The sequence below is a fragment of the Scardinius erythrophthalmus genome (genome assembly GCF_964197995.2).
Source record: "Scardinius erythrophthalmus genome assembly, chromosome: 9".
Lineage (NCBI taxonomy): Eukaryota > Metazoa > Chordata > Actinopteri > Cypriniformes > Leuciscidae > Scardinius > Scardinius erythrophthalmus.
Window position 1 is genome coordinate 20371138 of NC_138229.1, and position 21841 is coordinate 20392978.

Consider the following 21841-nt stretch of genomic DNA (forward strand, 5'->3'; position numbering starts at 1 on the left):
AGTCCAAGCCCTCATAAAAGCCATTTTAGTATTGTAAATGTGTTGAAAGTCTTTTAACTTGACGGGCAAATTCCAAAACACGAGGGGGGAAATTCGCACAGCGAGTCTTAAACGTGTGTATAAAATTAGATCGAAATTGTAGTGCTTTTAAATCTTCCTCGTTTTAATCCATCAGTATATTTATATATAGCTTCTCGCTGTCGTTTTTATTTGTAATGTCTGTGTAAAATAGCGATTTTAAGGTTTGTGGCAAAGTCTCGGGTAGATTCTATTGACAGGTGTCACTCATGGCTCTATCAGTCTATCATCATGATTAATTACGGCGAGCTGAATGTTGTTCCTCTAGCTGATGTCATCTTCTATCAGGGTGAAGAAAGAGAGATGACAATACATTGCTTGTGCTCCAGAGCTTACGTCAAGTATGTATTTGTGTTGAACAAGATTGCGTTGTGATCAACTGATTTAATGTGTATGCAGTTTTTTAAGTGCGTTCAGAAAGTTAGAAATTTAATGCACCAATGGTCTTATTACCTGCTGAAAATTACTTAGTTGGTCTTAACTGGCCTGAGCAGCAGAAAAGTGCCTACAAATGAGACAACATAACACAGGCTAGACTGGTAGACCAGTTAAAGGAATAGTTCACCCAAAAATGAAAATTCTGTCATCATTTACTCACCCTCAAGTTATTTCAAACCTGTATGAATTTCTTTCTTCTGATGAACACAAAAGAAGATATTTTGAAGAGTGTCAGTAACCAAACAGTTGATGGTCCCCATTGAAAAAAAAAAAAAAAAGTCAATGGGGTCCATCAACTGTTTGGTTGAAGAAATTCATACAGGTTTGGAATAACTTGAGGGTGAGTAAATTATGATGGTATTTTAATTTTTGGGTGAGCTATCCCTTTAAGACCACATACCATGTCAACCTAGTGGTCAGTGTGACACAGTGAGCGTTTTCGGTCACTATCTGTCTGTTTTACTTGGAGCAGATCCATTTTTCAGTTGTTGTCCTAATATGCAGTCCTGCTGAAAAACAATCAAGCATAAGATGGTTGCTTGCCTGTTTACTGTAAAACACATTTTCTCTTATTTTCATCCACAGTGATCGAGAATTGTATCGGTCAGATTTTAAAGCCATTCTGAGTCAGACTGACAATCAAGGTAGGCTACAGTTTTCCTGTTCATTTCTGATTATGGAGAATTATGACCATTTGCATATCGACTAGCTGACATTGAATTTTGCCAATGGTTCTCTACAAAACTTAAGATGTTTTAAAATGAGACAAAACAAGTATTCAAATGAGCTAAAACAATTTAAAGATCCAGATATTTCTTATTTTAATTCACCCCCTCAACAACTGTTCTTCTCTTTGAAGAACCAGGATTTCTGCTGCTTTGGAAAACTGGATTTTATGAGGTAGTCAAATTTCAAACCTGTGAAAAGAGAATCTCATAATCTATCATTCCTATTCTTATATTGAGTCTCATCACCAGGTCGTTACCCTGTATCCTTGATAAATGTTAAATTCAATTTTAACATGATGCAACCTACATTTTTCAAGCCGAGCTCTAAAATATTTTATCTGGTAGGAATTGTGTGTTAAAAAAATATATTTAAACAAAAACTTATCCTCAATCCGTATCCATTTAATTACAAGCTACAGGAAAAGTTATGGTGCCTTTGAAAATTGTTTTTTGACAATGGGGGTCCTTGGAGTCAAAAAGGTTGAGAACCTTGATGGTTTTTCATGATTTTCATCTGCAACATGTTATGGTCAGTTTTTTAGCTTATAATGCTCAAATAACTACACTTTGGGTTTTTTGTTTTGAGTAGATGTTGAAGCTAATGATGGGGAAGAGCTTTTGGAGAATTCTAATCGTTCTGTGGATGAGGAAGAAGAGGAGGAGGAGGAAGAGGTCATTGTTGATGAAGAGACCATGCTTATGGCCAGTTTGGGGCTTCCTGTGGAGTTTGCCAGCTCATCAGAACGGAGGAGAACTGTATGTCTGTTGGATGCATGATGACCTTGATGTTATTGGGAACTATGGCTGTCCATTTATGTGGGAATATTGCCTATTATTATAATATTCATTTAAAAATCCTTGCCCCAAACCCCCCAGCTCCTGTAGTCCTCCATACATTGGGGTCATGATGGTGCACTGACTACTGGCTAGTAGGGCTGTGATGTCCACACTAGTGTCTGCATTGAGCGTGCCCATCAGCCACATAGGGGGTGCTCTTGAGTACATTTTCGTACCATGATTGGGACATTCTACTGTCTTGTGGACTTTAGATATTTATATGCACTACCAGTCAAATGTTCAGAATAATTAAGATTTATCATAACAACAATATAAGTATTTTATTCTCACCAAGACTGCATGCAAAGACTGCATATAAAATACAGTAGAAAGTAATATTATGGAATATTATTACAATTTAAAATATCATATTTTTTTATATATTTTAAAATGTAATTTATTCCTGTGATGGCAAAAACTGGTTACTCCAGTCTTCAGTGTCACATGATCCTTTCATTAAAATCATTCTGATAATGCTGATTTGGTGCTCAATTATTATTGCTGCTCAATTATAAATAATGGTTCTTATTATTATCAATGTTGAAAAACATTTTTTGCTGCTTAATATTTTTGAGGATTTTTTTTTTTTCAGGATTCTTTGATGAATAGAAAGTTCAATGAACAGCATTTATTTGAAATATAAAACTTTTGTAACATTATAAATGTCTTTACTGCTACTTTTGTCTTTAATGTCACTTTAACTTTTGAATGGTAGTGTTTCACGGTTTCCACAAAAAAAAAAAAATGTTTTCAACATTATAATTATAAGAAATATTTCTGAAGCATCAAATCAGCATATTAGAATGATTTCTGAAAGATCATGTGACACTGAAGACTAGAGTAATGATGGTGAAAATTCAACTAAATCCAACTAGGGTTCCGATACACCTGGCATTAATGTGCATTTTGCATTCAAATACTGTGTCTATATTCTTGAACTGGATTGTATTGGTAAATAATGAAAAAAAAAAAAAAAAAAAAAAACGTTAGCATTTACACATTTGTCACACATAGTTCAGTGGTCTGATCATAATGTGTCTCAAGTTTATTTACACCTGGCTTTTAATATATGCACGTGTAAATGTCCAGATGTGAAGGGGGCCTGTGAGTCTTTGGATTATCCTGTGCAGTGAAGCTTCTAGCTTCTCGCTCTTTTTTTGTAAATTGTTATTAAAGAATGTTAAGTTTTACCCCATTTACTTTAGGAAATGACTTGGCTGTGGCCCAAAACTAATGATTTTGTCTCATCTTTTAGGGCCTAGCGAGACTGAAGAACAAAAGAAGCATTAAGCACTTGGAAACCCCCCCAGATTATGCCGACACAGACGAGGACTCTGAGCAGAAACAGCAGTGTGCTGTGAGTGACATCGCTAAGACCCCCGCTGAACAGACGTGTCCCATGTCAGAGGAGGCCTGGCTGAGGTACTGGGAGCAGCACGGGGAGGGTCTGCTGTGGCAGAGCTGGCTGGAAAAACATCCCGAAAATTCCAGCAGTGCAGCGCAGGAATGTTCCCGCTCGGAGGCTGAATGGGACGAGCACTGCCAACGGACATACCAGTACTACTGGGAACAGTTTCACTACTGGGCCGCCCAAGGCTGGACGGTGGACGAGTCCTGTAGCACAACCACTGCTTCTGAGGAATGTCAGGGCAGCCGAGGAGAAACAGAGGAACTCAAGAATCAGACGGAAGAAAGATCGAGGGCAAACGCAATCAGCGTTACACATCTCATAAGCAGCCTGAGCTTATTGACTGAGGAAGTTGACAGCGATGATGGCGACCAGCAGTCTTTGGTCTGTAACTGTGCTGATGAGCCCTGTGATGGTGGAAACCGCAAAAGGTCATCTTCACGTAGAGGCTGCACTGACACTTCTGGTTGGTGCATGTATATTCAAGACCTCTTTGTTTATTAGCTATGGGGACTGTGGCGTTCCCGCAGTGATGCTAAACCCAAATATGTCAAAGCCTTCCTGCTCCATGACCTACTTTCAGCATATTGAATCTAGTGCAGATGTAATATAAGTTAAGATTTATTCTGTCAGTCACAGCATGGGCCCATTGTGTGTGTTCAATTTTCTGCCATTCAGAATGACATAATGACGTATTTTTAAACTCATTAGAAATAAACAACATAGAATAATTGAATGGTTATCAACCACCCCCTAGCATTGACATGCTTAAATTACCATCAAAATAATGGGATAGTCCACCCAAAAATGAAGGTTCTGTCATTTACTAACCCTCATGACTTTATTTCTTCGGTGAAAGAGAGATTTTAAACAATGTTGGTAAACAAACAGTTTTGGTGACTGTTGACTTCTATTGAATGGACAAAAAACACTGAGACATTTCTCAAAATATCTTCTTTAATGTTCCACAGAAGAAAGAAAGTCATACAGGTTTGGAATTACATGAGCATAAATAAAATTACATCATTTAAAGGGATAGTTCACTTTGAAAATAAATTTTGGTATGTTTTAGCTTACCTCAAGGGCATCCAAGATGTAGGTGTCTTTTTTTCCGCAGTAGTTTCAATTTGGATATTTTTAGGTCAAACCGTTCTTGTCTGTCAGTCATATAATGCAGGTCGATGGTCACTGTATCAAAACACAAGCACAGAGTCCAAATTAAAACAATTCCCCATCGTCCAAATTAAACAATTCCCCATCGCAAGTACACATTGACGGCCTAAGACACGAAACGAGCGGTTTGTGTGAGAAAACGAACAGTATTTATATCGTTTTTACCTCTTGTAACACAGCACACGTCCAAATGATCTGACGGCGCGGGCGGGTATAGTGTATACATAGATGTCGCCTTGGCTACGGTTTCGTTCCAATGAACTGTAGTAGCAAAGGCGACATCTAGTGTATACATCTATACCCGCTCGCGGGCGGGTATAGATATATACACTAGATGTCGCTTGGCTACGGTTTCGTTCCAATGAACTGCATAGCCAAGGCGACATCTATGTATATACATCTATACCGCCCGCGCCGTCAGATCATTTAGACGTGTGCTGTTTTCAAGAGATAACAACGATATAAATACTGTTCGTTTTCTCACACAAACCGCTCGTTTCGTGTCTTAGGCCGTCAATGTGTACTTGCGATGGGGAATTGTTTAATTTGGACGATGGGGAATTGTTTTAATTTGGACTCTGTGCTTGTGTTTTGATACAGTGACCATCGACCTGCATTATATGACTGACAGACAAGAACGGTTTGACCTAAAAATATCAAAATTGAAACTACTGCGGAAACAAAGACACCTACATCTTGGATGCCCTTGAGGTAAGCTAAAACATATCAAAAATTAATTTCAAAGTGAACTATCCCTTTAAACAAACTGAATTGTCCCTTTAAGTAGGTGCTCCGATACGTAAATTTTTGCTTATACCGATAACCGATAATTCTTTATATTTGAAAGCCGATAACTGATATATTGGCCGACAATTTTCAATCCAAATTTATATATAATTTTTTAAAAGCCTGATTTAAAGAACAAAAGTCTCACCATTAAAAGCCATGTTCCCAGCACACAATAATAATGTTCTCATTATAATTTTATGTAGCCTATATGACAGTATTGCGCTGCACATGTTGCACTTCAATGTATTTTCCTTTTTTAAGTGATTCCAATTATATGTCAAGCAATTCAAAGCCATCATGGCGAACAGCGCGCATCTCAGCTGAAGGAAATAATCCATTATTTATCTGCTTTAATATATTGGCCAAAATTTCTTATTGGGTCGAGAACAATAACATAAAAAAAAAACATATATCGGCCGATACCGATATGGTGGCCATTATATCGTGCATCACTACCTCTAAGTATCTTTGTATCTTATGCATTTATTCACACATTTTTGCATGTTTTAAAGAGCATATTTAGAGTATAGATTGTGTTGATGAGAGGAAGAAATGGCAAACCTGCATTTTGGTTTCTTGCTGCAATAATAAAATATAAAAATCCAAGTAGAAGAACACTTTTTATCAGCCCTGTAGAGGATCACAAAGATAGAGGTTGTTGTTTTTTTGTTTTTAAATTCTTTTAACTTTTTGTAATCAGATGTATTTCAGATAAAACAAGAGGGCAGGACTGGTTGCATGGGTAAAAAAAAAGTAACAGGGTTGCAAAAGTAAGAGGGGAAAAAACAGAAAGCGTGTATTAGGCAAGTAAAAAAAGCAATTTTGGTGTCATGGTGACTTTTTTTGACTCCAATCTTTTTTTTTTTGGAGTTGGCTTGTTCAATATGCTCTGATGGAAAAACCTGTGATCATGATGTCATCATCACACTGTTGGTATCACCATGATATCAAGCCACAATTCTGTTCACTCGTTTTCCCCAGAGGTCTTTTTTTGCAGCCTAAGCTTGGCTCTGCCTGAATGTTTAATGCATCACATCAAAAGATGTCAGATGTTGAATGAAAGGAGCATGTGACTTTGGCCTATGCATTTTTAATGCCGGTACATGTTAAGAGCGCAGGCTCCCGAGTTGATCACAATGTACTCGCAATCGCTCTAAAAATGGCTCTTGTCATCCTGATTGGCGGGCCATGACTGATGGCATCTAAACAGCAGCCTTTTTTGTACCGCTGGAACGGCTCTTATGCCGTATACATCAGGCAGTATAAGACTATGATAACGTTGCTATTATTAATAGTAAACTGAAAGTGTGTGATTTCAGATGGCAACATGAAACAGACCTCTACGCCATTAAATAATCAGAGGGGACAACCCGTAAAGAACAGATCTAACGACGAGGATCAGAGCGATGATGATGATGAACCTCCAGGGAACAGACGAGCTAAAGTGAAGAGAGCGTAAGCTGCCGATGTGTTATTCAGTACATTGTATTGTATCAGACATTGCATGCTTAATGTTTATGGTTTCATGGTATAGTTCTGGAAAAAAATCTTATTTTGTCATAATTGTTTCACTGATGAAAAAAAAAAAAATAATTAGCATGGATGCATTAAATGATCGTAAATTTAAAGACTTTTGCTGCTCTGTTCACAGTCATGAGCTGGATGCCGAGGAGCTTGCGGAGGTGCCGGTTGAGGAGGCGTGGGATGTTCTCGGCCTGAAACGTAGTGCACAGCCCAAGTAAGAACCCAGACAGAGGCTAGACACGGCTTTACTGCTTTGAAAATAATCAGGGGCTCTGTTAACATCCAAATGCTTTTTGTCTCGGCAGGTTTGACAGCGTTGTGAAGCTGAAACCAGTCCAGGGTCCATACGCGGGCAGGAGGAGTGAGGAGAACAGAAAGCCCCCTGAGGAGAGAAAAAAAGCAGCCTGCAAGATCAACAAGCACATCTTTTTTACTGATGATGGACCACAAACCACAAAGCCAAAGATCAGCAAAGCCCTTCAAAAAGTGAGTCGGCTTTTACTGCATGTGCAATTCATTTTTAAAGACATAATTCACACAAATATTTAGTCTGGAGGAGTTTTGAGGAATGTTCACACTGAGCAAAAGCATATAGGGACCTGGCCAGGACAAATCAAGCTCTAAATATGCCATTTGGTTATTTTATTTCAGTGTTATCACAAAGTTCAAATATGAAGGTGAAGGTGAAAAATTATCATTTTGGCTGAACTATTCCAATATGTTTTGTTTAATCATGCTTTTGTTTTGTCTTAATTTGCCCAGACGGTTGCATCAGGTCAGCCAAAGACAACTTTGGGTTTTAGGGCTGCAGTGAGTAGATTAGATTTAATAGCTCTTGGGATGCAGTATTCTAATAAAAAAATTTTAATTATAAAAGTTGAACAAAATAAATGAAAACAATGGCATTTACCCTTTGTTATTTCTCACTGAAAAAAAAAAATTAAGAGCAATGAATGCAAGGTGATATTAAAATAAAAAAGTTTAAAACAAAAGACAAATTGACTGTTTACATTAATACCTCGCAGAAATGGTATTTTTATTCACATACACAGGCATATTACTTCAAGATACAATACTGTTCAAAAGTTTGGTGTCGTAAGGTTAAGGTTTTTGAAAAGTTTCTTATGTACAACAAGGCTGCATTTATTTAATCAAAAGTAAAGTAAAAACTGTAATATTACATTTCAAAATAACTTTTAATAAATTCTGTCTCAGATGTCACATGATCCTTTAGAAATGGTTCTGCTGAAAAATATTTTTGTGGAAATTGTGATAAATTTTTCATGATTATTTAGTAAATAGAAACATCAGAAGAACAGCATTTATTTGAAAAGGAAATATTTTCTAACGTTATCAACAGTCTTAACAGTCACTTATGATTAATTTAATGCATCCTTGCTAAATAATATATATATATAAAAAAATTCTGACCCCAAACATTAGTGAACACGGTACTACCAATATTACCACAATTTAGAAATCTCTGTCAGATATGTTTTTAGAGACCCTTCTGGTGGATAAAGTTTTCACTTTTTGATATGCAGTTTGTAGTCCTTCATGCTTAGGATTCTCTATACTTCTAGACAGCCAGATGTATGGTCTAGATTTGATTGAATTACTTATAAAATAAATAAATATTAAACAAATAAAATAAAAAATAAAATAAATCAGAAATAAAAACCTCACAGATATCAGAGGTGTTTATGTAGTCTAGCTAATTAACATACATCTCAAAGAAAATAGACCTAAATAATACAAAAAAAAAAAAAAAAACATTAAGCGTAACATTTAACGAATGAATTAAATAATGAAACACTGGTTTATGAAGAGAATTACTGATCAACTGCAGTGAACTTCATTTATTGACTTTCTTGCTGTATTCGCCCACGCCCATTAGCAGATTAGGTAAAACCGCCCCCTCCCGCGAGATTTGCGTCGGGTCCCGCGGTATCCCAATCCCAATGTAGTCCCCTAGTATGGTCCTCAACTGCGGGTACTTCAACTGAACAATGAAATGCGTATGTTTGTGTTGTTCCCTGAGGTTTTATTGACACATGGATTTTGTGGGATTACATGTAAGATTTATCATTCTGGTTGCCTTACTATGGATCAGTGAAGCACAGTGTAAATTGTTCAGAGTTGTGTGTGTGTGTGTGTGTGTGTGAGTGTATGAGAATACAATGGGCAACGAGCCAGAAGCGGTGAGGCTGACACTTTATGCACTCTGCACAAAGCTGCTTCATCTACCCTAACCCCATCCCATCACAGCGCTGTCACGCAGCACCTGCTTACTGCACGCTGTCAGCTCCCGTCAGACACACAGACCGCTCTAACCTCCAGTCTCACCCCTGACACTAACACACACGTTTCCAGCTGTCAAACACACACAGAACAGGTTCAAACGTGGTCACTGGCATGTTGAATATTCAAGAAGAAAAGAGATGAATTGTTTTCTTCAACCAAGTGCATCCTGTCATCTTCTAGATGGACTTTTTCAAGGTGGATCCCCTTCACCCCACTGGATTTTAGCCAGTATAGAGACTAGACCAATTTACTGCAGTGCTCTAGAATTGATTTCTCTGTAGCACAAATTGATCTGGTGGAGGACAAAAACTTTACTGCAATAGACATTATCACCAGTATCTTTGCAGGCTGGATGCCTAAAGGCTTTGTTGGGGCTTCTTTGAGTACATCGAGTCCTGCATTTCTGCTGCCTGATCCCAGACTTTTTCATTTCAAGGAACCAACAGATTGAGTTATGTAGTTATTATTGTAGTGCAAGAATCTCTTTTATTTTAAGCTACTTTGCTGAAAAAAAGCCTTTGGTGGAGATAAATCAGTAAAATAAATACATTTCAAGGACTTTGTGTGGGACTCTGTTCCTGAAATGTACACTACCAAATGTTTTTTAATACTAATACTTTATCAATGCTTTTATTCAGCAAGAACACATTAAAACAAATCAACATGGATGCATTAAATTGATCAAAAGTGACCGTAAAGACTTTTACATTGTTAACTTTTACATTCTATTTCAAATAAATGTTGTTCTTTGGAACTATTGAATATCAAAGTTTCTTGAAAAAAAAAAAAAAAACACTATCGTGGGTCCTGAAAATATTAAGCAGCACAATAGTTTTCAATATTGATAATCAGTGTTGGGGAAAGTTGCTATGAAAAGTAGTGCATTACAATATTGCGTTACTCCCTTAAAAAGTAACTAATAGCATTGCTTAGTTACTTTTTAAGAAAATGAATACGTTACGTTATGTTGCTTTTGCGTTACTTTTTCTCACCTGGGCTGGGCTTGTTTTTTTTTATTACAAAAAGAAAAGAAAAATTCGGCAAATGCAAAAGGCCCTTTCACACCAAAATTGAACTAATAGGGCTGAAGGAAATGTGAATTCATGAGTGTACAGTAGAGGGCGCAGCTCAAACAAATCTTTCATGTGTGCTGCCATTCTGGATACAACAAAGGAATAGGATGCAGAAGAAAGTTCAGCACTTAATTCACCAATAAAAACAAAAAATGTAAAGTCATTTTTGCTTATGGTTTCACTGAATCATCGAAGGTCAGTAGCAGCAAGTACATTGGTCAATAAAGTGAGATTAAATGCATAAAAATATTTCTTTTATTTAACGTATTTAATTATTGGAGGTTCGCGTAGTATTCTGATTTTGCATTTCACTGGTTTTATTCATTTTGAGGAATACTGAATCTTTTGTGCAACTGAGATTAGAAAATGCATGCTCACATTTAGTCTAAACTACAATAACCATCATGTTCACACACAACCCCTCTGCACTTACACACGATTTTTCTCAACATGGGGACAAGAGAGCTCTGTCAATAAATGAGAATTTTTTCAAATTTCTTCTTTGAAAAAGTAACTCAGATATTTGTTGTAAATTTAAAAGTAATGCATTAATTTGCTAGTTACTTGAAAAAGTAATCTGATTAAGTAACTCGAGTTACTTGTAATGTGTTACACCCCCCCAACACTGTTGATAATAATCAGAAATGTTTCTCGAGCACCAAATCGGCATATTAGAAGGATTTCTGAAGTATCATGTGACACTAAAGACTGGAGTAATGATGCTGAAAGTTAAGGTTTGTCATCACAGCTATAAATGACATTTTAAAATATACTACAATGGATAATAGTTTAAATTGTAACAATATTTCACATAATTGTTCTTGATCTAATAAATGGAGCCTTAGTGAGCATAAGAGACTAATAAAAAAGAAAACTAGTGTATATAAACTGCTAAAAACAGTAGTGTATATTTTTCCCAATATTAAAATATAAGATAAACATTTCTGTCTGAATTAGCAATAATATTAATAATAAATATTGTTCAAAAGCCCATTACAGAAAATAGTGGCGTACAACTAGTGATTAGACTGGTGTGAAGTATTTGGGTTTGTTCCTTCCTGTCAAAGCTGTACGTTCACTCATACCCTCACAGGTCCAGAGTTTCCTGCAGAAGGTTCAGACTGACGCTGTCTCTGAGGAGCTGACCCCGGCCTCCATGCCTGAAGCTCCGATCGGGCCATGTGAGAGAGCGGACGAGGGCAGTTTACCTACTCGGAACGAGGAAGAAGCAAACAATGAGATGGATGAAAAAGAGTGTGAGAAGACTCCTGAGCTCAACAGAACATGTGATAAAAGTGAGGAACATCTGCAGAAGATTCAGTGTGCCTTCATGTCAGAGCCAGAAGAAAGACAGGATGATGATTCAGATCCCAGAGGAGAGCTGCATCCCTTAGATGTCCCTGACTTCTTGCTCCCAGATGCTCCTGAGCACACTGAGGGAGGTCAGCATAAATGTGCTCTGATACAAATGAGATAATCACTGGTTGTGCTCCCATAACATACAAGCCAATGATTAACACAGTTAGGCTTCTCATTTGGTGTTCACTGGCAATTTGATATAATCACACTTTTTCTTTCCCAGCAGAGAGTGTGCAGGCCTTTAAAAAGAACAAGAGAAAGAACAGGAAAAGGAGAAAAGATGTGGAGATGCCACCTGAGATTGCAGCAGAACCTGAGCTGGCCAAGTACTGGGCCCAGCGCTACCGTCTGTTTTCCAGGTTCGATGAGGGCATCCAACTTGACCATGGTGAGTCAGCACAAAGCCACCATCTTTATTTTAAGAAAATCATGAATTCATTTAATTTCTTTACATTTACTTTCATTTCATTTCATTTAGCAGACTCTTTTATCCAAAGCGACTTACTAATCATTGCTTCAGCATCGAGGACATTAAGTTATATATTGTGAAAACGTGTTTTTTGATGATGTTTTGTAATTATAATATTCAAATTGTAGCCAAATAATTTTACAACTAAAATGCAGTTAAAATGGTAACACTTTACAATAAGGTTTAATTTGTTAACATTGATGTATTAACGAACATGAACTAACAACGATCAATACATTTCTTACAGTGTTTATTAATCTTTGTTCATGTTAATCAATAAAAATAGAGTCGTACATTGTTTCTTCACGTTAGTTCACATATACAACTTTTGATTTTTAATAATCTATTAGTAAATGCTGAAATTAACAGTAACTTAAATGCTATAGAAGTATTGTTCATCCTTAGATGATGAACTTAAATAATGTTAACTAATGAAACCTTGTTAAGTGTTAAAATCTATCATGTTTTCTACTAAATAAGCAAAGTGAAGAATATTTAATCATTTTCATTAATATGCACCAATATAATAATGCATACAATTATAGAGCATAGAAATAAATGCATAGAACAAACAGCAGTGAGTGCTTATGAGCATATGTTTTTAGCTAAACATATTAATAGATTTTTTTTTAAATTGGCTCGTAGAGATTTTGGCGAACATTTCTGAATTATGATGCAAGCAAATCAACTCATTGAAATGGATTGATTCACAGAAAACGTGATGGTCAAATAAAAAGTGCATAAAAGTCATTATCACACAGTGTATTGAAATTGCCAAAGAAAACTGCAAATATATTATGAATATTCGTTACATGAGCTAGCCATAACTCTTAATTCTCCATTTCACGCCGAAAATGGGATGTTTTGGAGTGAAACAGGACATTCAAAAAAAGAAAAAGAAAAGAATGGAGGGCAAGGTTTTTTTTGTCTTGGAATAACATGTCATGCACCAATGAATCCTTCAAAGTAAGACCTGTGAATTTAAATAACAAATAGAGAGCACGCTGAGAGCTGCGGGACGGAGCAGGATGAGATGTATTTGTGAGGTTGTACAGCTGTAGGTGTGGGCTGACTGACTGAGCTGGCTGTGTCTGCAGTGTGTGTGCTGACGCTAGACACGGAGCCCTCATATCTCCTGCGTCAGACTACAGATAAAGAGAGGGTGCAAGTGAGAGCAAGACAGCAGGCAGCTTTTAGAGCGCTCAGGAGAGCACTCTTTTCTTTCCCCATCTTTGCTCAAATAGAGTGCTCAGCCTCAGAGGAGGACAACCTTTAGCTCTGGTGCTTTACCTGTGTTCTCTTCTCTACTGTTAAAGTGGGTCACTCTCTTAATAGATACAGTATATTAAACTAGGCATAAACCTGCTTGTTAAATGCTTTTCGCTTGTCTGAGTTTGTTTTATATAAGGAACATGCAACAAATAAATTCCTTTATACTCGTTCGAACTGCTAAAGAGATCTCATTTGGTCTTTTTGCCATTTATTATTTGTATAGCTTGAGCATTTAATGTGGCAGGCAACATAATTGCAGCGCATGCTTATAATTTGTCATTTTGAGTTGGTTTGGATGCTAATATAGTTATTGTTAGTTATGTTTTTTGATGTGAACAGGCCTTAATTCATTACACAGCAAAAAATGATATCTTATATGAAGTTATAAATATTCTTTGACAAAAATTCTTGAATTTATTTACTTGAATTTAGTTGAGAAGCAACACTACATACGATATGAAGACTTGTTTTCATAGATTGTATCTTTAATATAAATGTAATTTGTCTTACTTCATTGGCAAAAAAAAAAAAAAAAAACGTTTGTTGTTGTTTATACTTTATACTGCCAGTGCAATAAGACAAAACACGCTTCTGAATTAATTAATTGATTAATCGTGTATTGTAATTCAAAGATGTATTTTCTTGATGTATTATTTGAAGCTTTAATATCTTTGGCAGGGTTGCTTCTCAGGTAATTACATCTTGTTATAAGGATTTTTTTATAAAATAACAATTATTAATTTTCTTTTTTGTAGTGTAGCATTTGCAATTTCATTTTTGTATTAGTTAGCAATGCTTTGGAACCACCTGCATCGTAGGATCACGGCAGTGGCTTTTGCTAAAGTACCACTAACATTTTGTCCAGAAAATGTAAAACATATATTTTTTATATGTTAAAAGATTTGCTCCCTTTCAAGTAAGTCAGTTTCGTTGTTAAATGTAATGGTGCAATGACCATAGTATTGGTGTGGGATTTAGTTTTTAATAGGGCTGATCTTGGGAAAGATGCCTTTTAACATCAGCACCAAAAGTCAAACGGTTTTCCTTCTGGTACCATAAAAGGTCCCGTTATTTGGGATTAGAAAATCCTAACTTTCCACACGGATGCCCTTTGAATTCTCCAAAGTACCATGACTAATGTGTTTTTATACATCTCTCACTTTCAAATCATAACTCTTTCACTAAGCATCTGGAATTCTGTTTGAAAGTGAGATCAGAGCCTCGTATTTATTCACTTATTCATGTCAACAGAGGCAGTAGCCCAAAGACATAATGAGCCTCTTTTCCTTCAGCACTGCCTGATTGGACAGAGGAGAGCGAGAAAGAGAGGTAGATCAAGAGCGTGGGCTGAATTGTGTATCTCCTAAACCTCCAACCAGGCAATGCAGATTCCAAGTCAACATGAACTGGCAAACACAAGCCATTTCACTTCTGCAATGTAAAAAAATGTCCGTGGAGCTATTCTGTGAGACTTAGGTGATGTCAGGCAAAAAGTTTTTCAGAGATGGAGAAAGGTACTACATTTTAATGAAATACTTTTTTTGTTCTGATGAATTGTGCACAATAGGACCAGGAATGTGTGTTCAATTCTGGTTTAATGTTAGGATTTTAAACATTCTATAATTTCTCAGTTGTACTTTTATCTGTTTAATATTTCATACTTTTAATTGTCATTTTTCCCCCATTCAAATTAATGGCATGTCATTCTGTCACTTAGAAAAAAGTCAAACTGCAGTGTACACACTTGATATAGAAAACTTTTTTTTTGCAACACTTTAAATGTAACTCATAACTTACAGTATATACTGTGCCATCACAGGAAAAAAATAATAATTGCAGTTTTTTTATTTAAGTCCCTTAAAGCATGACAATATTCAAAGATCAAAGTAATCAAAAATAATAATCAATAAAATAATGCATTAACTAACATTAACAATCAGCAATAGCTACATTTGTTACAGAAGTTATTATTATGACCGCCGCTAGCGAAAGCGGTCATATAGGGATTGTCAAAGTTTTTTTTCGATTGGTGGGCATGTAGCCCCACTAGACTTTTTGCGGAAAAATTTCGTTTGGTCCCCGGGGGCCACTCCCCCCCCGCGCTGGGCCCCCCCCCCCAAACCCCAAAAAATGCAGTTTTTCCTAAATAACTACCTGAACCGTGGCACCGAGGATGAAGAATTTTTTATGGTATGTTGGTCTTAAGGGCCCACATCAACCTAGCCCATAATCGATTGTCAAAGTTTTTTTTTTTTTTTTTTTTGTCATCTACTGAATTTTTTCGTCAACGATACCAGGGACACCGAAACACCGGGGAACATGAAATTTGGTGGGCATGTAGCCCCACTAGGCTTTTACGGAAAAATTTCGTTTGGTCCCCGGGGGCCACTCCCCCCCGCACTGGGCCCCCCCAAACCCAAAAAATGCAGTTTTTCCTAAATAACTACCTGAACCGTGGCACCGAGGATGAAGAAATTTTTAATGGTATGTTGCTCTTAAGGGCCCACATCAACCTAGCCCATAATCACTCATTTGTGATTTGCGCCCCTCCCATAAAAAATTAAAATGCAATATTATTCTGCTTTAATCGCCCCTATCTTCAGTTGAGATGTTCAGAACTGCACCATATTTCATGTGTATGATTAACTTGACATCCTCTGGGGGTATGCTAAGTTTCGTAGAATTTCATCCATGGGGGGGTATAAAATAAATTCATTTATGTGCACATTTAGTGACTGTACACTCATCGGCCTGTAGATGGTGGTGTTGAGCGAAGGGTTGCTGGTTTAGGATGATACTGTCACTAAGGTTGCCAACTGTCCCGAATTAGACGTCCCGTATTTTGGGCCTAATTTATTTGCCCCGTGCGTGACCTCCCGTGTCCCGTTTTTTGACAAGCTGATAAACCACTGACATGCACCTCTCCAAAAATGGAACAATGTGTCAATTCTATGTGAACCGCAAGCTGTGATTGGTCTGCTAGAACCCCTCCCTCAGGTTTCACATGCTCCCTCCGCATGTGGAATTGCACGTCAACACGGACAACGACGCAGAAGTATAAATGAAAACTGACGCTTAGCCTACAGTGTCGTAGGTCCGATGTAGAAGTATAAATCAGCCTTTAGTGTTGTTTACATCAAAGTGCGCACATGCCTCTTTGATGCAGCATTTTATCCACTAGATGGAAAAATATTCTTAAAATGCATTCTAAAAATCTGAATAATTTGTAATAGATAATTATTCACGGTATTTTTAAAGTACCCACGATAACAATGCATGTTCATTATCATGATATACTGTATTACCAAATATCGGCACGTCTAATTGTGACTTTGAATTACAGTATATGTGAAAGAACATACAATAATCTGTATTAGCATGGTATGTTTAATGTAGGGTTGATCTTTTTCAGATGTAAATGTCACTGCAGTTGTAGAATGACACTAGTGAAAGTATTAGTTTTTTTTTTTTTTATGAGTAAAACACAGTGTTGATTTGTTCCCTATTTGTAATCTTGTAATAGAAAATTAAGGTAGCACTTAAATGTGAGTTCTCTTTACATGAGGGCACCTGTATAGCCGCCCGCTGTCCAGACCTCACACTGTAAACAGGAAACTCCAGACTAGTGATTGTTACTTTAGCAGGTGCTCTATTCTCAGTGGAGAGAAAAATACGAGAGGCGGAAAAACAGAGATGCATTTGTGGAGGCTAAAAGCAGATGGTGTTGGTCTCTACAGAATCAGAAGGGGACATGCTCCGTTTAACTCCACTCTCTCTGAGCTCTCTGACTGCTTCTGCTTCAGCTCAAATGCAACACCTTAAAATGATGAAAATCCAGAGAACCAGATCCAGGAGTCTGATGCTACGTTTTAAAGTGTCACAGCTCTGGTTTGCAAGTATGATGAGTTGTTTAGAGATACAGCAGGAGTGTTTTCTTGAACACATTATATGGTTTTGCACTGCTTCTCTTAGAAATATATGGTTTTCTGGCATCACATGATATAGGGGTGATTGCTGATATTTAAAATTTCATAGATATCAGCTAGATCATCCTTTTGTCAACAGAGGCTCCTCCTAAAATGGAAATAGCTATATATTTAGAGAGGGAGAGACAGTCTTTGACGTAAGCAGAGCCATGCTTCAGGTCTTCAAATAGAAAATGAAAGCTACAGACTCCCTCTGGTGGTAAACAATTCTACCACATTTGCAATAAAAAGGAGCATTTAGGTGCATTTAATTATAATTTGAATAGTATTCTGTTCATATTAATACAATGATGCAAAAAAAAGAATGCATGAACTGATAAAAGCCTTTCATATGTGCATAACATGTGACTGTGTTCTGTCCACAGAGGGCTGGTTCTCAGTGACTCCTGAGAAGATAGCAGAACACATTGCTTTGAGGGTGCAGGACAGCTTCAGCGCGGAGCTCATTATCGATGCCTTCTGTGGTGTGGGTGGCAATGCCATTCAGTTTGCCCTCACTGGGAAAAGAGGTACAGTTGCCTGTCAGACTGCCACAGAACCATGTCAGCACAATCCTACCATGCTAACACCCATATGTTGGTTTCCATTGTCTTGAGAAACCATTTGAAAATCTTTTTTGAGATATGAGATTTATAACACTTTTTGACATCTAAAAATGTGTTTTAAAAACACATTTCCATGGTGCACGGTCTATTAATTTATCAAAAAATACATTGAAAATGCAAAGCACATACACACACACACATATATAATATAATATAATATAATATCATATAATATATTTCTGAATTAAAATTCATTTAGATAATTTAGAATCTTTTGTAATTTGTAATATTCAGTATTTATCAATGTTCACAATATCTTAAAAAACACGCTCACCAACATGGCATTTATTTGATCAAAAATACAATTAAAAACAGTAATGATGTGAAATATTATTATAATTGAAAAATAACTTCTCTATTTTAATTTATTTTAAAATGTAATTTATTCCTGTGATGGCAAAGCTGAACTTCAGCATCATTACTCCAGTCTTCAGTGTCACATGGTTTGGTGCTCAAGAAACATTTCTGATTATTTTCAATGTTGAAAACATTTCCTTTTTTTCCTTTTTTGATGATTGTATACTTGCATGTATTCAAGGTGTTACTTTTAACTTGATGGTTACAGCACATGACACTTTTAGAGTCATTAAATTGAAACTTCTTGAAAATTGTATAATACATTCTTTTTCTCTATTGCGGTCACTTGTTTCCTGAGAAATCGGTGCAAAATATCTGTAATAAAAATAAAAGTTGCTGCAATTGGGGAAGCCAATGTGGCTCTTTTTTCCTCCATCCTAAATGACTTGCTTCTCTGAGCACGCTGACTAAATGCAATAAACTCAGTCATGTTATCTTGCGTTCGGGTTCCTGTTGCGTGGGAACCAATCGTGTGAGACACTTCTCGCAGGGCATTAAACCAAATCATTCTGACGACAGACTTTGGCTCAGGGATTTCAGAATGATCAAACCAACATTTGAGATGTGTGCAAATCAGTCAGCTGGTTAGTCTGTTATCCAATCACATCCACAGTTGAGGCAAAGTAACGTGAGTTGTTTTTTTTTTTTTTTTTTTCGGAAAATGTGTTTCCATCGTAGTTTGTGCATGTCTTCTGACACATTACTACATGTACATACTATAGTAAAACCAGTAAATTATGCATAATTACAAGTAACCTAAACCTAAACCAAACCCTAACCTTAACTCAATAGTGAGTACATTTAATTAATATTACTCAGTACTTATTTGAGTAAGTACAATGTAACTTCATGACCTTAAAATAAAGTGTGACCAAAATGTATCTGCCTCAATTGAGCGCATACGGTTTTTTATGCGATAGGTGGATGGAAACATAGCTACTGACTGTAATACTTTGGCATTTTTGTAAGTGAAATGCTGTTTTTCTCCCTCCGCCATCCAGTGATCGCCATTGACATCGACCCCATACGCCTGGCTCTGGCACAGAACAACGCAGAAGTGTATGGCGTGGCGCACCAGATAGAGTTCCTGCAGGGAGACTTCTTGCAGTTGGCTCCGTGCCTGCGAGCAGACATTGTTTTCCTCAGTCCCCCGTGGGGCGGACCAGAGTACCTCAGTGCTGACGTCTTCAACATCAAGACCATGATGACTCCTGATGGATATCCTTTCAGTCTTACACTCTGTGCTTTTATTCTAGACGGTGCCTCTTTCCTTTCAAATGAGGTTTTCATTCAAGTGGAAAGTTCAAGTTTGTCCTTTTTCACAACACTCTTTGTGATATTAAGTATATACTTTCTAACGTATGTGCTCAAGATGCTTCAAACCACCTGTTTCAACTTCCTTAACCATCTATACATTTGAAATTTTCAGGTTGTCAAAAATGATTTCAGACAATATTGTCTATTTTCTTCCTCGAAATGCGGACATGGAACAGGTAATGGTCATTTATTTACACAAATCCTCCCTTTCTATATTGATGCTAAAAGTTATTTTGTTCACAGTAGAATATGGATTAACTTAACTCTAATACACATCTTAAAATGGTCGTCACATTGGCCACAATGGTTAACAAATTGTTGCTGTTTTGTGGTTGTTCATCTGCATAGCCAGAGCTGTGCTCTGTATCTGTTTTTATCTGTTTTGTGCTCCGTTAAACGTTTGTGACCAATACTCAGATTTCTTTTCTTCTTTTTTTAGCTTTATTAAACATAGAAGTTGCAAGCATGCAACTAAGTAGCACAATACATCAGCCAGCGGTCTTACGTCCTATGTAGTCAAAAAAGTTGGTCACTTGGTTCAACCCTTTTAGCATTTTTATTATTAGTACACATGGCTGCTGTTCTTATTTTTAGTCTTAGACATATTTCTAGTTCCTGTTATCACTTTAGTGTCTCATATCTGTCCAGCAGTACAAAGTCAAAGTGCCAAAGTCCATCAATGACATATTATACTTGCATAATCAGAAATTATTTTGAATTATTTTCACAGAATATGTTTGTTGACTGTATACCTGGGTTAGTTAAGTGCATATGATGTCTGTCAATTGCAGCTGTATCATGGTTTTTGACTTCTCTGAAAGGTCTTGTTGTCTGATGCAGTGTGGTTTGCACCTTTTGAAACCACACTGCTTTCCGGAGTATTCTGTGTCTGACTATCAAATTTCTACACTAATATCTAAAGTAAATACATCATTACCATTTGCCCATCACTGTACTGCTTGTATTGTTGAATACTATGTATTAGTGTGACTTGTGATTAAATTCAAGAACAAGTTTCCCTAAACCAAGGTACTATGATGATAATATACTGATGTGTTCATATTAGAAGCTAGTGACCATGTTGCCTGTGATGGTAACTCACACCTGCTCTGCCTCATTTGTTCTTCCTCTTTCTCTTCATACCCCTCCCTCTTTCTGTCTTTCACTCTGTATAGATCGCATCTCTCGCCGGCCCAGGTGGGAAAGTGGAAGTGGAGCAGAACTTTCTGAACAACAAACTGAAAACAATTACTGCGTACTTTGGCAGCTTAATTAAGTCAAAAACCTAAAACATTTGATTTCCTTTTTCTACTTTTAGTCATTTGTTATCTGTACTTACTTATTGCACTTGAAATGTACATTATCTGCTGTTTGCTGTTTTGTAAAGCCATTGACGATGAATTTTACAGACTAATGTGTACTCATGATGCTGCTAGTTTAATGTTTATTTTAACAGTTTTGTTTTTCCAGCATTGATATTTACCTATTAAAGTTCATTTGATGGAACCATGCACGAAAGTCATAAAATTGCACAGCCTGAAACATCCCATGTTGCATCTATCTATCTATCTATCTATCTATCTATCTATCTATCTATCTATCTATCTATCTGTCTATCTGTCTGTCTGTCTGTCTGTCTGTCTGTCTGTCTGTCTGTCTGTCTGTCAAATCAAATAGAACTTATATAGTGCTGTGAGAGTATTATGAAAATGTGTGCCATATAACAAGAATAATGTATTACTTTTATTGGTCACACTTTATATTAGGTGTCTTTAACTACAATGTACTGACATTAAAATGGTAGGTACTTATAGTGTTCATGTTGTATTGCAAGACACGTTTTCTGCTATTGAGGTGGTATTTGTGGAAGGTTATGGACAGTTATGGTTAAGTTTAAGGGTGGGTTAACAGTAGCCTACTTACAGATGTAATTGCAGAAATGAATTACAGCTCTATAATTGCATGTAGGTGTTTATTATTATTATTTAAGTAGCCTAGAATGTAAAAACGTATAGCCTACAAGTGCATTGTATCAAATGATTAATAAATATGAGTACGTAGCAGACCTAGTTAAAGAAAATTATTAATCGTTCATACATATGCATTTATGATAATTCAACAGGG

General features: G+C 36.7%; 1 protein-coding gene across 2 annotated transcripts; it reads left to right on the top strand.

Annotated features, from left to right (window-relative positions):
* Positions 1-7: 7 nt before the first annotated feature.
* On the top strand, positions 8-21779 carry tgs1 (trimethylguanosine synthase 1). Of its 2 annotated transcripts, none has more exons than XM_081375328.1 (13): positions 8-419; positions 1102-1160; positions 1834-2000; positions 3337-3955; positions 6771-6906; positions 7103-7189; positions 7281-7461; positions 11446-11794; positions 11938-12099; positions 17804-17947; positions 19402-19618; positions 19815-19893; positions 20893-21779. In XM_081375328.1, the coding sequence occupies exons 1-13, from the start codon at positions 310-312 to the stop codon at positions 21004-21006; spliced, it is 2424 nt and encodes an 807-aa protein (XP_081231454.1). In that variant the 5' UTR covers positions 8-309; the 3' UTR covers positions 21007-21779. The 2 variants fall into 2 exon arrangements, with proteins under 2 accessions (XP_081231454.1, XP_081231453.1); XM_081375327.1 differs by having other exon boundaries at positions 45-419; positions 11935-12099.
* Positions 21780-21841: the final 62 nt, after the last annotated feature.

What these genes read in the sequence shown, in the direction of transcription:
- tgs1 (XM_081375327.1), top strand. Translation starts at nt 310, where the DNA reads ATGATTAATTACGGCGAGCTGAATGTTGTTCCTCTAGCTGATGTCATC. An exon ending in GGGCATCCAACTTGACCATG is followed by an intron (nt 12,100 to 17,803) that starts GTGAGTCAGCAC and finishes TTCTGTCCACAG; the next exon opens with AGGGCTGGTTCTCAGTGACT. An exon ending in GAAATGCGGACATGGAACAG is followed by an intron (nt 19,894 to 20,892) that starts GTAATGGTCATT and finishes CACTCTGTATAG; the next exon opens with ATCGCATCTCTCGCCGGCCC.